The 14,940-nt window shown below is 55.7% G+C and overlaps 1 protein-coding gene across 6 annotated transcripts in view; it reads left to right on the top strand.

Moving 5' to 3' along the window:
* Positions 1-491: 491 nt before the first annotated feature.
* Positions 492-14,940, top strand: part of DLG3 (discs large MAGUK scaffold protein 3) — a 79,216-nt gene continuing 64,767 nt past the window's right edge. The window contains exons 1-4 of one of the 6 annotated variants that reach the window (XM_055817726.1): positions 492-717; positions 2,667-2,798; positions 11,017-11,165; positions 12,803-12,955. In XM_055817726.1, the coding sequence (XP_055673701.1) occupies positions 702-717; positions 2,667-2,798; positions 11,017-11,165; positions 12,803-12,955 (450 nt within the window). In that variant the 5' untranslated portion in view covers positions 492-701. Of the gene's footprint in view, positions 718-772; positions 2,799-11,016; positions 11,166-12,802; positions 12,956-14,940 lie in introns of those variants that run through there. The other 5 variants (XM_055817727.1, XM_055817723.1, XM_055817722.1 and 2 more) reach the window with 5 other exon arrangements.

Genomic DNA, 14,940 nt, shown 5'->3' with positions numbered 1-14,940 from the left:
CCCCGTGCAGCAGTGAATGCCTGTTGCTCTGGGGGGCGAGGGGCAGGGGCTGGGGGTGGAGGGGAACAGGGGCTGGTAGGACCACAGTCACAGTCCTGCTGCTGCAAGGCTGTGGAGGGGTGCGAGGGAGGGGTGTGCGGCATCGGTCACTTGCAGCAGGGCCTTGAACGCGGAAGGGGGATTAGGTGAGTTTTACTTGTTCCTACCTATTTATGTCAATAAAGTAGCGGAGCGGTAGACAGACCCCGCGGGGGTGACTCGGCCGTGCCTGCCTGCTGCCCCTCTCCCGCTCCCCCGGCCGCGGGGCCGGCCCGGGCCGGCGGCGGTGCGCGGTGCGTCCGTGCCACCTAGCGGCAGCGCGGGGAAGCGGCGCCGGCGGCCGAGCGGCTCCGCCGGGCCGGGCCCTCCGCAGCGGGGAGGGGGGGGCGGGGGGAGGCCGAGCCGGGCGGGCCCGCGGGGTTCGCGGGGAGGGGAGGGGGGGGGCGCGGGCCGAGCCGCCCCGGTACCCGGCGGGCCCCCGCAGCCGCGCCCTGGGGTAGAGCGGCCGGGCGCGCTCGGTGGCGAGGCGGCGGCGGAGGCGGTGCCGGCGAGAGGCGGGCGAGGGGCGGCTCCTCGGCCGGTTCCCGCGGGGCGGGGCGGGCGGCGGCTCGGCCGCTCGCGGGCTGGTACCGACCGGAGCGGCCGCCGGCCGCGGCGGAGCGATGATCCGCCGGGAAGGTAAGGAGCGCCCTGCCCTGCCCGCAGCGCCGGGCACCGCGGCCCGCCGCGCTCAACAAGTGGCTGCCCTGCCGGTACCGGCGCCGCGATGGTGCCCGGTGCCCAGCGCTCCGGCCGGGCGGCTCCCTCCCTCCCTCGCTCCCTCCCCGCCGCGGGCGGGGCGGCCCTGCCCGGCGCACCACGGGGGCTGTGACCCGAGGACCGGGTGCCCCCCGGTTGCGCCCCCTCCCCGGGCTGCGGGGCATGACGTCGTGCCCCCGTGGCTCGGAGCGGGTGGCCGTGGGATGCTGTGCTTGCAGCACCCTCGGGTGCTGGCGGGAGGGCAGGTACGGGGGTGTCGGCCCAGCGAGGGAGCACCTCCCGTAAGCGGGACTTGCACCTTGAGGCATGGTGTGATCAGCCGTGGACACCACATGCTCTTTCTTGGGTGCTGCAAGGAGGGTGCTCCAGTCTCTGCCCTGTGCTGGAGGCGCAGCAGGTCCGTGGGTCGGGTGGTCCAGGGCCAGCCGTCTCCTACTCTAGCTGGCTGTCACCCAGGGTTGGTGGCACGGGTGGCACGCTGCTCCTTCTGTGCAGCCTGGGGTGGGGTGGGGTGTTCGCACCAGGCTCACGGTCTTTGTGTCCTGGTGTGGTGGCCCAGCCCTGGTTCTCCACCTGCTTTAGCTTCTGCTGATAAGGTCAGGAATTGACCAGGCAAAGATGACTCAACCCTGCTTACAGGATGCCTGGGCAGTGTCTGCAGCCACTGTCTGATCTTGCAGAAGGAAGCCCTTAGTGATAACACAGGACTGGGGTGCCCATAAAGCCTAATAAATCTGGAGCTTGGGCAAGTCTCTGCTTTTCCTGGAGCCGGCAGGAGCCCAGCTCTGAGCAGAAGCTAGTTATGCTTTCCCAGGCTCCTTCCTCTGTTCTGCTCCCGAAAATGAGTCAGGGTGGAACGGTGACACCGGCAGAACCCCCTTCCCCTTTTGGTTGAGGAGCTGGGACAGCAGGTGGCATGCATCCTAGCAGACATAGGCCCCCTTGTTCCATGACCTGAATTCCCTGCTGAAAGCCCTGGGATGAGCAGGGTCATCCTTTCTGCATGAGTTCCTGGGTTAAGAGATGAGTCCTCAACAGTGGCGGGACAGCTTCCCCGCCTCCTCACACAGACGCTCTTTGTCTGCCGGCTGCCTGGCTGACAAAGGGAAATATTCACTGATAGGGATGGGATGGGCTCAAGGTCCACAGGAGCTTCCCACCTGCTTGAGAGATGGGTCACATCTGGGGCTGGAGCTGGACTGGCAGCCCTGGGAGTCAGCCCAGAGAAGCATGGAAGTGTCCTGGCACAGAGAGATCACAGCTCCACTATTTTATGTCCAAGGTTGTCTCACGGCTGTGGTGAGCCCAGTCTTTAACCAAAACACTGCTTCATGGCAGCCTCCAGCTCCCCTTCTGGCCAGCATCCCTCCTACCCTGACCCCAAGACATCATGTTCCTTTCCCACTGTGTCTCCTGCTGACCCAAGGCTGCTTGCTGCGTGGAGCAATTCTTACACTTCACCCTATAGAAACCCAGGTTTTGACATACACGTAGCAGAACTGTTGGCAATATCTTGGGCTAGGGGAGTGGGGCCATGCTCAGCTTTGCTGCAGCCGTCTGGCCCTGCATGGGAGACTGCAACCCACAGCCCTCTCCAACCAAGACGTGTCCAGCAGACACAACCACCTCCCATCTAGCCCCTGCCCAGCTCTCTGCCATGGTCCCTCACAGCAAGGTTAGCTCTTCCAGGTATGTGTAAAGAGGCTGCTTTTGTGGCTGTCTGACTCTTAAAAATCCAGAGCTGGAAGGCAACTTGAGTATCCAGATGAACCCTTTGCACCACTCCAAGGCTGTACTCAAGCTTTCCCTGATGATGTCTGTTCACCCTTCAGCGTTAATGCCTTGTTACTCCTGTATCATCTCTGCAGACACTGAACGAGCAGTGGAAATTCTGACCAGATACCAAAGCACCCTGCGGTCCCCAGAGGAGCAGGAGCTAAAAGCCTCCATTGGAAAAGTCTCGCACATCTTCCAAAGTGAACTCTTCCAGGCTCTGCTGGGTAAGCCCCTGCCTTGTGATCCCTGGGGCTTTGTGGTCAGTGGGCTCTCCTGGGGGGCCTGATCCTGCACAGGTGCCTGGTACTGACCAGGCATCCGTATGAACACATGGGTGTCTATAATGCCAGCAAGCTGGGCTGTCTTTCCCTCCAGGGCTTGGGCTGGAGATACTGGGGATCCAGGCTGCAGTAGCTGGGTGGTTGTGTTGTGAACAGGATTCCTCAGTAGAGCAATTGTGGACAAGGGGTAAAGCCACCTTCATCAGGCCACGCCAGATCTACCCAGCACCCGCTAAAGGATCTGCAGTGCTGCGAGCACCCTCTGCGCAGTGCAGGTGTGGGGTGTCTGCAGCCACTACTGGATTTCCAGCTTTGCTGCCGTACCAAGGGCATCCCGCAGCAGGGCCTTGCTCCTCCCTGCAGCCCTCAGCTTCATCATGACCTGTTACTTTCTCTTCTTGCTGCTGACCTGAGGGGAAACTAAATTTTTCTATCTTTGAGAGAGAATTGATGCATACCCAGCTCCTTTTGGGGTATCCTGGTTTTTCTGGCACTTAGACCTACAAGCACTTGCGAGTAACACACTATGCAAGTGGCTCCATTTCACCCAAGAAACAGACTTGGCAGCGAGGCTCGTCTTGGGGTTGAGCACCAGAAAATGCCATTTTGAATGCATTTGAAAACACACTTTCTTTGCAAAGTATGTTTTTTCAGAAAAATTCAATGGTTTTGGACTCTGAAGTTGCTTGGCTCCATTCCCTGCCAGAGCAGACCAGATCCTGGCTGTGTGGGTTCACTTAGGGCGCTGATTTTGGAGGTAATCCCAGAGAACCATTTGCAGAAGCTGCAGTGTGCTGAGAGGGGCACGAGCTCCTGCTCAGCTCCTCTCCTTTAAGTCCTGTTTGCTGTGGTCCTCGGGGAAGTGTGCATAGCCCTGGCAGTTTCTGTTCCCAGGTCTCATGGGAGAGAAGCTTGAGTTCCTGCTGGGAGGGAAGGGAAAGCACCCCAGAAGCTCTGCACCCCAGGGGAGGACCTCGGCCTTGGAATGCAGAGGTCCATGTGTGGTCTGTGCCTCGTTCTCAGTGCATCTTGACCCAAGGCGCGCGCTCTCTCTCTCTCTTTCCAATACCAGGAAACCCTGGCATTCCCCCTCACCATCACTCTCCACTTGGCAGCTCTTGCCTTTTCCTCACACCCCTACAGCCAGGGACCCATCTCCGTGCCCTCAAGTTGCCAGCAGCTCCTCTGTGCTTCAGGTTATCCATTGAAAATGAAATACAATCATGCCCTGAGCGATTTTATTCTCTCCTTTCCTTGTTCTTGCTGTTGGAGCATCACCTGGAGGCTTTCAGCCCGAGTGCGTCTTTGTGCAGGGCTCATGCTAGGACGTCTGTGCCATTGGCAGCAGAGACAGCCAGCAAGGGAGGGCTCCCTGGGGCAGTGGACTCCTCTGTTGAAGAGACCAGCATGCAGCTCCTTTCTCGCCTCTTCATTTATACAACTCTCTCTCAAGATGGACCACACTGGAGGCAGTGGTCCCCAGCAGGGCTGTGATCGCCTTGGCAAACCTGACATGAGCCCAACACCCCTGGCTGCTTTTGTGTGCTCCCCCAGCCCTCCCCAGGGCTGTGTGAAGGCAGCAAAGCAGCTTTCCCAAAGCCCGGGGCTGTTCATATTAGTGCAAAAGTGTTGCAGAGAGTGTAGCTGGAGAGAGCACATCTGCGTGCACGCCAGGCTGGCTGCAGTTTGCACGCTGGCACGCAGATGCTGCACAGACTTCCCAGCTCCCTGCTGTAAGCCGTCTGTCTTGGTGTCCTGTCAATGCTGGCACGAGGGAGTGTCACTTGATTGCTGGTGACCTTTTCAACTGGTTTAACAGGATATTAGGTCCCCGTGCCAGAGCGAGCTTTCTCTAGATGTGTTTACCTAACTAGGAATTTGCATCAATTACTTCCGCCCCCTCCTCCCCCTCCCCGGATAATGGGTTTGTGAATTCCCTGCATGGACACGTGTGATGCTGTGTCCAGCTGCGTGCTCGCTGTACCCGTACACGGCCAGCACACACCGGGGTCACTTAGTGTCCACAGTCTGGACCCGGTGGAGCACAGTGACAGCTCTGGGAGGGTGGCAGAGCATTTCTATTTTATTTGTTTTTCACCCCCCCATTTTCTCACTGGGCTGCTGTGTCCCTGTCTGAAGTTTGCTCGGAGTCATGATGCTGGCTCAGAGTTTATCCAAGGGAAGAGGATTTGCAGGGGAGCTACTGCAGGTACACCTCCCTGCATAGAAGCTTCCATGCCATGCCAGATGCTTCTAGCTCTGGAGAGGTCTCAGTCTGCAGAGGTCCCTCCTCTTGCAGTCTTTCAGCAATATGGGCCTGATTTTCCTGCTTTTTTTCAACCCCTGGGGAACACGAATGTATGAGCATGGTACATCCTTGTCCTCAGATTGCATGTTCCTACGGGTAATGGTCTCCTAAGACATGCATTGGCTGGCTCGAGTTTGAACACCAGAATGCATTATGCTGTAGTAGAGCTACCAGAAGTGCCAAACATGGAGTTTTCCAAGTTGGTGCACATGAAAAATGCCAGGGATATGGCTTTCTGTACCCTTTTTATTAAGAATAAGCTGGTTTGTGGACTCTAGAAGCCCCAGTTTGCCCAGCTCCAGGCGAGGATCTGCTGGGATGTTTGGATAAAACCTGCGTGGTGTCCAAGGCTGGATGTCTCTGTCACCATGAATGTGCCCAGTGTTGCTCTGCACATGCACAACTTTCTGCCAGACTCCTCTGAGCACAGCACAGCCCCTTAAATCCTTGTGGTCATCGTGCCAGACCCAGCTCCCTCTCCCAGGAGCTGCCCGTGCCCCGGGGCACACTGACTCTGCCAGGGTGGCTTCTGCCCCAGCAGGTGCCACAGCAGCTGGCTCGGTGCGGCACAGCGATGCGGGAGCTGCTCTGCGCTGGAATGCGCCAACCCTTGCTCCGCACAAAAGAAATTCCTTGGCTCGAAGAGGGAAAACAGGCTGTGCTGGCTCCCTCTCCCTGGCCCCTCTCCCTGCGACTGAGGCTGTGGAGCCAAGCGCATGACTTGCAGGGAAACGGCCCAGCCAAAGGGCGCTTGAGGAGCCTGGGCTGGGGGATGCTGTGGCTGTGGGAATGGGGCGACTGTGGCCCCGCTTTCCCTCTGATCCCTGGAGCCTCTCAGGGTGACGTCGGCCTCCTCTGGTGCCGCTAGGGAGGACAGGGCTCGCACGCAGAAGCAGCTCCCTGACCTTTCCTTCCTGGAGCCGGGGCTGAAAGGGGCCGTTGTGCCCTTTGCAGCGGGCAGATCTGGGCGGACAGGCAGGGTCTGTGTGCGCTCAGCCATCCCGGCTGCCAGCAGCCCAAAGGGCAGCGCTCCTCCCGAAAGCCCTCTGGGGCTCAGCTCCTCTCCTGTGCCTGAGCAGAGGCTGGTGCAGACCCCAGTGAGGTCCTGTCAGCTGCTCGGGCCCCCAGCCTTCCCCTGTGGGTCCTTTTACCCCAAAAAAGGTTCCTCACAGTGCTTCTCTGGGTGCAGAACTCCAGCAGGGAACTCTGCTCGCCAGCAGCGCTGCTAGATATGGTAGTCATGGCTTCCCTGGGTGGCTGCAGGAGCCAGGATGGAAAACTGGAGGAATCTGGAGGATTCCCAGCCCTGAAGACTCCTCCTTTTGCAAATTAGCCCATAGCCAAGGATGGGAACTCATAGCTGGATTGAAAGCTCTGCTGTGGCAGCCATAGGTGTGGATCCTCCCTACAGTAGTGGGGCCACAGCTGGGAGGCTGGTGCAAGGCTGAAGTTTCTGCTTGGGGTAAATCTGCAGTGATGCAGCTGATGACAGTGCATGTTGACATATCAGAAATATCATCTTCTGGAAGTTCGCGTGCCGGGTGTCATAAGGGCGCTGCATTGCCACTCGGATGCTGGTGCTATAGAAATATTTAATGACGTCTATTTGACATACTGACCCCAGGAGGAAATTGCTAGACAAATTCTAATCTCTGTAAATCTTGAGTTACTCTTCCTTATTAGATCTAGAGTGGATACGCTGTCACCAAACAGAAATCGAGCTGTAAGACAGAACATGCAGCATCATCTTTTGCTACCACAACGTTGTCTTACTGAGGTTTTTCAGGTAGTGCACAGGTGAGGCAGACTTGTGTGCAGCTTGTGATGCCCATAAGAAATGAAGGAAACCAGCATACATGTTAAATTATCTTTAACGCCATGTGCACGTGTGTCTTAAAATGTACTGCTGTCACAGCAGCGCCCTTGACTGCCTGAACCCAGCCCCCTGATCCTGAAATTCGTCTGGTCCCTGGTGCCAGCGGTGATTCCCTCTCCTGGCAAGCATCTAAAATGGGCTGAGGGTTTAAGAGGTGGAGAGTGGCTGCTTCAGAGGACAAGCTTCCCGCTCCACGGGAAGCAGCCAGCTTGGCTGCCCAAGGCTGTGTTCCTGCAGCAGATGGGTGACAAACAGGGACGCCAGCAGTGGTGCACCCCCACGATGGGGCTGTTCAAATCCTGTTTTCATTTTTGCAAAGTTTTGTGCATTCCAAGCATAATCCATGCAGCCAGGAGCCCCTGCTATCCTGTTATGCAATGACTATTTTTGTAACCAGGAGAGATGTTTTTGCATGAAAACAAAGTCCTGTTTGTCTGGCTGTGCAATGACTGCTTGCTGTGACCTCATGTCTGATTTGGGAGGGCTGCAGGGGCTGCCAGCAGCGTGCTCAGCACCCAGGGGCTGCGGAGGGGATTCCCCAGGCACTGTGGGTGGATCTGGGGACTCCCACTCCTCCCGTCATTGCTGGCTGCCCCATGTCTGCTAGGGCACAGGACAGAGCCTGACAAAGATGCGGCACGAAGCAGCAGCTGCAAAAGTGGCATCGAAGCCAGGCAGTGGGATGGTGCTCCCTGGACTGGGGTGGCCACACAGCCTGTTGGGCTCCCCACGAGCCCAAAGCTACTCTGCTGGCAGCTGAGATTTATAGCAGCTTTTTCCCTGAAGCTGGGAGGTCACCAGGCAGCCCCTAGGAGCTGGATGATGAGGGTCAATACTGTTCCCCATCCCATCTGCAACATAGATGTGCTGCTCTGGTGCATGGGCATGTGGTTAAGCATAGGGAGAGGGTGAGGACTTGCATCTGGGGGTGCAATCCTGCTTTGTGGAAGCATCCCTGGGAAATAACCTCGGACAATGCTCAGCACATCCCTGCTTACACTGCCCCACATTGACCTGATTTCTTTTGAAAATCTTTATAGTGTGCTTTTAATACTCCATGGTGCCTTGGTGTGGCATAGTTTCAGGTGAGAAATTGCACACTGAAGGGCTGATGGAGCCACTTCATCCCTGAGCTCCCAGGAAGTGCTGGGAGAATGGCTACAGCCTCCTCGAGCTGAGACCCACCGCTTGCCCTTGGAGTCACTCGCAGAAGAGGGACTCTTCAGCCTCTTCTGCAATGGACACAGATACAGAAAATGATCTCAGGTTCCTGCTGTGCTTTCCCCGCTCTGAGTGCTTATTTATGCTGCCGTGACTCTTCGGCCCTGCCAGCTCTACCAGGCTTCCTGTTTCCCAGATGCTTGAAGGGATTTATTACTGTTTTATGCCTTTCGCAAGGCGTTTACCAAACTCTTTTGGCCGACCTTCTGGAGCTTTACCTTTAACCTGGCAGCATTTACCATCCTTTCTGGTTTCCTCATTTGGACACAGCCTCAGCTGATGTCTTCTTTCTTTAACAGCCTCCCTTCCCCTGCAGTCCAGCCTTGTGGTCCTCCCTTTTGCCTTTACGGTATCCTCTGGCCAGGACCTGTGCATTTGCTCTGTCTTGGTGGGTATCTCTAAATAGGCTCAGTGCCTCCCACAAATGTTTTACCCCCTTTGTTACCTCTTTCAGTTTCTTTGTTGTTGTGGGTTTGCATGGAGAGGGTTTGGTAGCGGGGGGGCTGCAGGGGCGGCTTCTGTGAGAAGCTGCCAGAAGCTTCGCCCATGTCCGATGGAGCCCGTGCCAGCCGGCTCCGAGACGGACCCACCGCTGGCCCAGGCTGAGCCCAGCAGTGACGGTGGCAGCGCCTCTGGGGTAACACGGTTAAGAAGGGGGAAAAAAAAATCTGCACAACAAAATTGCAGCAGAAGAGTGAGAAGTGAGAGCAGCAGCCCTGCAGCCCCCCAGGCCAGGGCAGGAGGGGGCCGGGGGGCTCCAGGCGCTGAAGCAGAAGCTCCTGGCAGCCCGTGGGGAGCCCACCACGGGGGAGCAGACACCCCCACACACAACCTGCGGGGGGACCCCCCTGGTGCCGGGCAGTGTGAGGGGGAAGGGGCAGCAGGACAGAGTGCGATGAGCAGCCGCAGCCCCCATTCCCCATCCCTGCGCCGCTCAGGGGAGGAGGGAGAGAAATCGGGAATTAAGGTAAGCCTGGAAAGAAGGGAGGGGTGGTGGAAAAGGTGTTTCTAAGTTTTCATTTTAGTTCTCATTGTCCTACTCTGATTTGAATGGTAAGAAATTAAACTGGTTTCCCCAAGTCTGGTCTGCTTTGCTTGTGATGGTAATTGCTAAGTGATCTCCCTGCCCTTATCTCCACCCAGAGCCTCTCTTTACGATTTCTGTCCCTGTCTGGTTCAGTAGGGCAGTGACAGAACGGCTTTGGTGGGCACCTGGCATCCAGACAGGGTCAAACCACCACATTCGTAAAAAAGCTTCTGACTTTTGATGTAGTCCTCTTTCTGAAACTAAACACGTCTGCACCGGGTGTATTGGCTTTTGTTGCTCCTACAGGGGTGCTGGATCTGGAGGTCCGTGTCTGACCTGGCTCTGGAGGTGAGCTAGGGGTGCTGTGGGTCAGCAGCTGCCTGACTACACAGCAGTGGGGGCTTCCTTAGGGAGAAGTGAAGCCCAGTGCAGCCGTGCTGCTCCCTACAATCCTCCACATGTGACCAGGAGAGGGTAAGATGCTCCTGGCAGGGATAGGAGAGGATGTGGGCTCCCACAGCCCCTCTGGAGCTACAACTGGGCAGCAGCTGCCATCGGGTTCCTCTGTCACCCCGTAACTGTCTCTGGAGCAGCAAGGGCTGGGATACCCCATTCTCATGCCTCTCTCCGGATTTTATTAAATCACTGTTTAGGCCTCAGCCTTCCTCCATCTCAGTGGAACTTTCTGCTCACTGTTATGTCCAGGACTGATTTCCTTCCCAAAAGCAGAACATTTAAAACGTTCAGGTCATAAATGAAAATCTGTTCCAGAGTCTTTTGGCATGTCTGCTTGGTGTATATTTCTGTCAGTGAACTAACAGTAGTGATAATCACTGGTAATGATTGTCTTGGTCTAGAGACAATTATATTTTGCTTCTTGTAGTCATTTTACGTGTAGTGAATTATTTTTACAAGTTGTACTATTTTAAAATGATTTAGTGTCTTTTCTGAGTTTCCTTTTGTTTTCATTCAAAAAAACATTCTGGAATTTATTATTAAAACAGTATGATTTACAGCAGCAGGTTCAGGTCATTGGAGCCCAGAATGGAGATACCTGGCACCTGCTTGTGGCAGTACGCAGGTAGAATTGTGCCGGGTGGGAAGAGGGAATTTACTGGGGAAGGAGCTGGAGATAACACAGCTGTAGCCGTCAGTATTAGAGCTTGTACACAGTGAGCCTACTGTCCTCATGCTGTGTGCCTTCTCTGCCTGTCCCCATGGGAGGGGAGACCCTCGATGGGCCAGGGTCGCTGGGGAGCAGCAACGGGGAGGGAAAAACCTGGCAACATCAGGGCAGGCAGGCAGGGGCTGGCTGGTACAGGAGGCTTCTCAGGGCAGAAGGGACATGGGACCACACATGGGGCTGGCACAGCCTGGAGGGGAGAGCAGGATGGGGTGGATTTCTGATTGATGTTGCTGAGCGCTGTTTGCTCTTAGTCCCCATGGAGAGTGTGGTCATTGCTCTGTGGAAATGCCCATGCCTTCCAGAGCCAGGCACCCCACTACACCTCTTGCCTTGCAGAGGGGGCACGGTGGGCAGCATGGCAAGGGTGGGGAGCCAGCAGAGCCCTGCTCCAGCCCATCACCCAGGTGCCAGCCTCTCACAGAGGGCTCAGGCTTATGATGCTCTGGAGGCAGAGCGGGTGAGCACAGATGCTGTAGCCCATGCAGGATTCTGACATCGGGCTGCCTCCCCGGTCCTGTGGATGTTTCCCATGCTGTTTTGCAGATATCCATGAATTCTACGATTTCACGCTGCGCTCTGCACCCCCGCAGCCTCCCAGCCCAGGCACACATCATGGCACAGCCAGGCAGCAGCATGCGGCCAGCGAGCCCAGCTCTGCGGTCACACTCGGAGAGCCCCAGAACCTACCTGAGGTAAGGGCTGCCCTGGCACGGTGCTGCGGGGCCAGATCCTGCACACCTTTGTGCTGAGGGGGAGGCAGGGGGGGATGGGAGGCTTCTGGCCGCTGCAGCCCAGCCAGCTCACACCCAGGGTGTTTCCATATCTCCTCTGTCATAGCTTGTCTCATTACTGAGGCAACTTCTCTGGTTCACAAGTGTTAATTGAATTACTCTTAATGCAAAGATCTTCAGCTCCAGCGCTGGTTCCTGCTCAGCTGTTGGAGCTGGATTAGTTGCTCCTGTCTGACGCTGTCTCCCACGGAGGCGTTTTGGCGCTCTGATCCAGCCACCTCGCGGGCTGCTTTTGATAAGTGAAGTAGGTTGAGTCTTTTCAAGTTTCCCTTTTCAGGATTTTCTTCCAGCTCTCAGATAACTTCTGTCTCTCTTATTTGCATTATCTTTAATTTCCAACAGCCTTTTAAAAGATAATGTACCAGGTGGGGAGGCAGGAATTGAGCAGCAGGGTCTCAGTTATCTCAAAGGCACCAAGGTAAATAAAATTGCCTCGTGCTTTTGCAGGCCCTCTTCTCACTCTCACTGCCTTGTGCCCTGTCAAGGGGATGCTGTGGGATCCCCCTGAACTGGGGATGCAGGAACATTTGTGCAAAATGCAAGAATTCAGGGATTCCTCCTTTCCGTGAAATAATCCTATCAGATAAACACCATATTTCTGCCTCACGGACTGAACTGGCTTCCCATCATATACCTGTAGGGACACCAAATCTGAGTGGCACACAGGGACGATGAAGCTGAATGATGTCTCCTAAGGAAGAACACTTTATAGGAGCTTGATGATCAGTAACAGGAGAGACAAACCTACCACAGTCAGGGCAGGAGGTAGCTGTGTCCCTCTGACTCAGGAACAGTTTTAGTCCCTTTTTTTCTTGACCCCTCTCACATTGACAGTCCCTCTAGTTAAAGGCAAACCTGCAGATCTAGTCTGTGTTTATGAGCAATTTTTTAGTGATGTTACCCCATAAGCAGTGGGAACCCCACTTCAGTTTTTGGGCTTCCCGTAGCCTTGATGCACCCCCTGGCAAGCTCTACTGGCAGCAGCCACCATTCTTTGTGGCCAGTCCAGTCCATAGGGCCCTGAGGAGATGTGACAGTCAGTAAGGACATTTACAAATCAATATGGAAACAAGTGGAGAAGCAGCTGCTGGCCTGACGCAGTGGCAGGAGGGGTGCTCCTGCTCCCTGCCCAGTGTCCTGCACGCAGGGGGGATGAGCAAAGCAGCCGATCCCAGGGCTTCCCTGCACCAAACACAGCCCAAGCCCATTGTCACCACCAAATCCCTCCTCCTTTCTCCAAAAAATGTTCTTGAGGTCTCCTATGCTGCTGAAACATGGAATGCAACAGGGAGCTGCCCCTGCCCAGCGGCAGGACAGCCCAGACTCCCCTGCCCGCAAGCCCCCACTGTTGCCTGCAGTGACCCTGCTGCCCATGGGCCCAGTGCCAGGGCAGGCTGTCACAGGTGGTGGCATGCTCACCGAAGGCAGTATGAGCCCCTTGCGTGGGGGAAAGCTCATTTCGGCCCTTCCAGAAGTGATGGGGAGACATGGAGGCAGCTGGCCTGCCCCACCTGCATGAATCCCCTCTCTATTTTCAGGATCCATCCCAGGACGGTGAGCGGAGGCTTCCTGCAGGGGCTGGGGACATGCCAGGGACGCCGCCGCGGCTGGTGAGGGTGACAGCGCGGAGGACGGAGGCACCAGCCAGTGTCTGCAGCCTGGTGCTCAGCTCTCACAGCACACTGCCCCAGGTGAGCCTCCGTGCGCCCCACGCCATGTCCCACCCTGCCAGCCCAGCCAGTGGCTGGCACTGAGGGGACAGCACCGGGGCCGTGTGCCTGTAGCACTGCAGGGACGGTGCTAGGGAGGCAGTTTCCTCCCCTGGGGCTGAAAGTGTTTCCTCATGGCTACTGTGGTGATGCTCAAGCTAGAAAATCTAGCTATCACCTGTGCCAGGGGCTGGACAACACCAAAATCATCCCCTTGCATTAGCATCTACCATGGCCCAGTGTCAGCCCTCAGGGCTTGGAGGGCAAGTGGATATGATACAGAAATAAAGAGGCTGCGTGGAGCTGGAAATCCTCCCAGCCCCATCCCTCTCACCCCCAGCACTGGCACACTCCCACATTGCAGATTTCAGTATTTTTTTCTCTGAGCTCTTAAATGGCAGGTCCATTCCCCAGCGTACCAGTAGCTTTCTGTGCTGTCTTATTTACTTGGAAACACTGTTTATTTGGATGTGCATTGTAAATCTCAGCTTCCTCCTGGTGCATTGTTTGAGCTACGCATTTGAGGGGAGTTTTAGGGGTGAGCAAATGCCAAAATGCACTTTTGGGGGGGATGAAGTGGCCAGGATGGATGGAGCTCACTGCAGATTTAAAATGATATGGAAGTGTTGTTTTCCTTGGGGTAGTTTAAAATAATGCTTGTTTGCTAAGTCAAGGTCTTCTTCCAAAATATTCTAAATACAAAAATTGCACTGCTTCTTTTCTCCTTTTTAAATGTTTCCCTTCTTATTCTGGACTGCAATAAAATGGGTAACACCCCATTTTTTTTTCCCTTGCTGTTGAATTTCTCCTTTTCCTCTTGCTACTTCTCTACATTTTCATTCACCAAATCTTTACCTGTTTTGGAAGGGCAGGGTGGTGGTTTTCTGAACACAACAGGAGGATGAGCTCGGCTGCCAGTCTCTGCTCACCAGTGGGAGGGAACCACGACCGCAGATGGGGGAGTCATAGGGCAAAACCCACGAGGGGTGAGAGCCTGATCAGTCAGGAACAGCCAGATTTTAAGGGATTTTCTTCCTAACTGTCCCAAGCTGTGGAGTGCAGCTGCTCTTGCATCCAGCCCCAAATGTCTGGCTGAGTTGGATGTCTCCTTTAGCAGCAGCCACCTAGCTTTGATTTTAAGCCTTCATGTGATGGGGAATCTGCTGTCTCCCTATCCTGGCTGGCCTGATGGTTATTTATCCTTCCCATTAAAAATCTGCACTTTACTGTTAGCCTGGATTTCTCTCGCTTTAGCTCCCAGCCCCAGGAAATTTTGCTGGCTTTGTTTGCTAGGATAAAGGACCGTGGCAATCAGAAATGTTCCCAACATGTAGGTATTTATAGATGCGTCTAAGTTCCCTCTTAACTTTCCCTTAGATAAACTAAACAGATTGGCTTCTTCACTCACTCAGTGTGAGGCAGGTTGTTCCAGCCCTGAAATAATTCCTGTCATTCTTTTCTGAAGCTTTTTTTACTTTCAGCCTCCTCCTTTCTTAGCCTGTGTTGGTACGGGTCAGGAGACGGTCCTTGGTGCCAGGCACTGGTGCTTTCGGGGTCACCCATCTGTGGGGACTGCAGCTGCCAGCCTGGAGCAAGGGGTCACTGCCCGAGAGGGAGGGGGCAGTGGGGACCTGGGTGGGCAGGACAGGGCTCTAGGGGGGCTGTGCTCTGGCAGGGCTCTCATCTGCAGCCTCTTGCATCCCAGAGGATGGCCACTTCACAGCCTGGCTGCAAGCAGAGCAGGGACCTGGAGGGGAAAAAAAACTGGGATGGTAGTGTTCAGTGCTGAGCTTAGCCATGGCCACTCGGCTTTCTGTGGAGACCCAGCAAGTTTCCTGGAAACTGGGACCAAGCAGTGCTGGAGAGCTGCAGGCTCGAGCGTTGCTCCTCTGTGGCAGCCCCTGTGCTGGGATATGGGGGCCTTGACATGGTGGTAAGCCTCTTCCCCAAGATGCCATATTGATCGC

The sequence above is a fragment of the Falco peregrinus genome, chromosome 13 (genome assembly GCF_023634155.1).
Source record: "Falco peregrinus isolate bFalPer1 chromosome 13, bFalPer1.pri, whole genome shotgun sequence".
NCBI classification, from domain to species: Eukaryota; Metazoa; Chordata; class Aves; order Falconiformes; family Falconidae; genus Falco; species Falco peregrinus.
This window is presented reverse-complemented; position numbering and strand designations above follow the sequence as displayed.